This window comes from Mus pahari, chromosome 19 (genome assembly GCF_900095145.1).
Source record: "Mus pahari chromosome 19, PAHARI_EIJ_v1.1, whole genome shotgun sequence".
In the NCBI taxonomy this organism is placed as follows: Eukaryota; Metazoa; Chordata; class Mammalia; order Rodentia; family Muridae; genus Mus; species Mus pahari.
Genome location: NC_034608.1, coordinates 43,840,419 through 43,843,843, shown reverse-complemented (window position 1 = coordinate 43,843,843; position 3,425 = coordinate 43,840,419). Strand labels below are relative to the sequence as shown.

Sequence of the window (3,425 nt, the reverse complement as noted above, 5' to 3'; positions counted from 1 at the left end):
GTTATGAGCCACCATGTGGTTGCTGGGATTTGAACTCTGGACCTTTGGAAGAGCAGTCGGGTGCTCTTACCCACTGAGCCATCTCACCAGCCCCAGCTGTGCTTCTTTATGCCACAAATGCGTCCTGCTCTTCGTGCCTCACAGGATAATTGCATGCCCTTTACTAGAGAATATTTTGTTTTAATTTTTTTATCTTACATTTATTTGTGTCTGTGTGTACAGTGCACATACATACCACAGCACCCTTTGGGAGTCAGTTCTTTCCGAGGTGTAGGTCTGAGGAGTTGAACTCAGTCTTCAGGCGTGATTGGTAGCATGCCCTTTACCCTCTAAGACACGTCCCTAGGCCCTGGTTTTGTTTTATAAAGCAGACGCTACTATAGCCCGGGTGGACCTTAAACTTAGTGGGTGGTTGAGGAAGACTGATGCTTCTGTACCCACCTCCTGGGAGCTGACGTTACAGGCCTGTGCCCCGTGCCCTGCAGCATCCATGCCGGCAAGCGCAGCATCCATGCCGGCAAGCGCAGCTTCCATGCCGGCAAGTGCAGCATCCGTGCCGGCAAGCATTCGGCACGCATAGCCAGCTGAGATTGCTGGGCTTGTTTGGTTTACTTTCCTATGTAATGGGAAGTAATTCGCTCCCAGGCTCTCTAACGTGTAACTGTGTCATACCCTGGTATCTCTTCAGACTGTATAAATCCTCTGTCATTTACTATTTTGATTATTGTTTGGTGTTTTGCTGTAGGCATTTTCGGAGAGTTCTCTTAAGGTCGCTTCAAAAGGATCTACAAGAGGAAATGAACTACATCACTGCAATAATTGAGGAACAGCCCAAAAACTATCAAGTTTGGTAAGAGGAAAGCAGGAAGGAAATGTCACTGCTGTAGCATTTGGCCCTGGGAGCTGAGATTTCTTTATCGCTTGAATACTTTACATGCAGACTGTTACCTGCCTCATAGGATTGTAAGTTTCGATTTTTAGAGCAGCAGTAGTAGATTGGGGAAAATCTGAAAATGGTTTTCTAGTCAGTATTAAGTAACTTTCTTATATTTGATACTTGTAACTAGAGTGTGTATTAGACTTGTAGATACAGGGAAACTAGTAATGTCTAAAGATAGAGCTACACCTTTCTTACTCTCTAGCCCTCCTTCTCTCTCTCCCTTCTCCCCTCTCTCCACATGGCCATGGCTGGCCTCTCTCTTTCTACCTTCTCTCCTTTCTCCCTGCCTTTCTACAATAAAGCTCTAAAACCGTAAAAAAATAAAAAATAAAAAGATAAATAATGATAGAGTGAGTAAAACCAGCTATCTTCCTGGATCACTGGGAAAACATGGCGGCAGGCAGGGCTTTCATTTTGTAGCAGAGAGTGTGGGTTATAATGTAGAGATTTTGTGGTGGGGCAGCAGGGAACAGAAGCTGAAAAGGAGAAATGGGAGAAAGAAAGGACTAGAGTTGGGCTAGTGTGCATCACAGAGATAGTGGCCTGAGTAGCAGACCCCGCCTCTCCTCCTGTGTGGTGAGGGAGCCCTGGGCGCAGGAAACTAGAACAGCATTCCGGTTGGGAAGGAAGGCTTCTGCAGAAAAAGAAACGTGCTGAGCAGAAGTGTGTGAGAGCCATGCACTCAGGGATGCGCATAGGAGTCCATCTGACCACAGCACGTCTCAGGAGTTCTTAAGATACAGGCAGGATACAACCACAAACCTGGCCGTGGCCTTATGAACACAGATACAGATGTGAGCCGACCATAGTGCAATGCTTCTCAACCTGTGGGATTGTGACCCTTTGGGAGTCGAACAATGCTTTTACAGGGGTCACATAAAACAACCAGAAGAAATGTCAGGCAGTAGTTGCCTTATCATTTATAACAGGAGCTAAATTAGTTTCTAAGTAGCAACAAAAATAACTTTATGGTTAAGGGTCACCACGACATGAGGAACTCTTAGAGAGTCCCAGTGTTAGAAAGGTCGAGAACCACTGCTGTAGATCCCTTCCCTAAGACCTGTCCCCAGCGTTAGGAGAAGCAGCCCCGAGCCGGCCGTGGCAGCTGCTGGGCAGAGCACTCAGCGGGGTTTACTTGGGAATCATCCGAGTGCTTAACTTCGATTCTAATAGAACAGGAGTAGTGCAAACCCTGGACCCTCGCTAGCTGATCTCTAGTAAATTCCCCCTGTGAAACTGTGCTGTAAACATTCCTCTCTCTGGAATCTGAAAGTCTGGAATCACAGAGCCTCGGGAGACTAGTGTATTACTGTGTTATGAGAGGTCGGCAGCCGGGCTTGGTAAAACTTACCTAGAAACCTGGGAAAGGAAAATGTTAGGATTCAGTGACTTGGAAAGTTTGAACAGTAAGTTTAGAAACCCTTCTTCCTAGGATTTTCTCACTGATAGCCTCTTGCCTTCGTCATATTATGTGAGGTGAATCTTTAAAATTTCCATCCCCGAGGTGTTGGTGTTACATGAGTGTTTACGTGAGTGTTAGAGTCTCCTGTCCGTGGCACTCTTGCTCCTGAGCACCGGTCACACGCTGTGCAGCTCACAGAGCAGAGGTCGTACTGGCCTAGTCACACTGTTAACACTGTGTACCCCACCCAGCGAGTGTGTTTGTTTCCTGGCCACATGGGGACGGGACCCAGAGTCTCACACATAGCAGGCGAATGCTCCATCATTGGCTGACTACCAAACCTCATGGTACATTTTTCATTTCCAGTCTGTGTAAGGAAAGTTGAGAAAATGGAACACAGTATAAAAAAGTATTTTTCTAACACAGAAACTGTCTTGTGACAGGATTGTAACTTGTCCTAGTTACGCATTTTCTAGGGCAGAAGTAAATAAGCTCTGCTTACAAACTGGTAGAATGAAGAGCTGCTTATCTGATGGCATTCTTGACATAGTGATGGTAACTGATGGTCTTAATTAGCGACTCATTAGAGTGGGTGCACTAGTACCACACCTTTCTCTCATTCGTCAGTATACAGTGCTTCAGAATTGCTCAACAAAAGCCTAGGCTCTGAAAGGATTACTGTAGTTGCGGGTCTGGCTTGAGAGACCTATGCCCTAGATACCTGATTGTACACAGTCTGTCACTGTGCCTTTCAACTCAGGGCTGCGACTTTCTGTCACTGTTAACCGTGATGGTAGCCTTGGGAACTGGGGGATGAGCTTGTATCTGCTGAATTTCCTCTCACCTCACTTGGTGCAGCTGATGGGAGCTCGAAACTAACCTATGCTTTCCCTTTCTTCTTTGGGCAGGCACCATAGGAGAGTATTAGTGGAATGGCTGAGAGATCCTTCTCAAGAGCTTGAGTTCATTGCCGATATTCTTAATCAGGATGCCAAGAATTACCATGCCTGGCAGCATCGACAGTGGGTCATTCAGGTACAGCCTTTCTTTTTTTTTTTTTTTTTTTTTTTTTTTTAAAGATTT

General features: G+C 45.9%; 1 protein-coding gene across 1 annotated transcript in view; it reads left to right on the top strand.

Annotated features, from left to right (window-relative positions):
• Positions 1-3,425, top strand: part of Fnta (farnesyltransferase, CAAX box, alpha) — a 17,401-nt gene that overhangs the window by 5,600 nt on the left and 8,376 nt on the right. The window contains exons 4-5 of the mRNA XM_021219125.2: positions 746-850; positions 3,251-3,377. Of these exons, the coding sequence (XP_021074784.1) occupies positions 746-850; positions 3,251-3,377 (232 nt within the window). The remainder of the gene's footprint in view (positions 1-745; positions 851-3,250; positions 3,378-3,425) is intronic.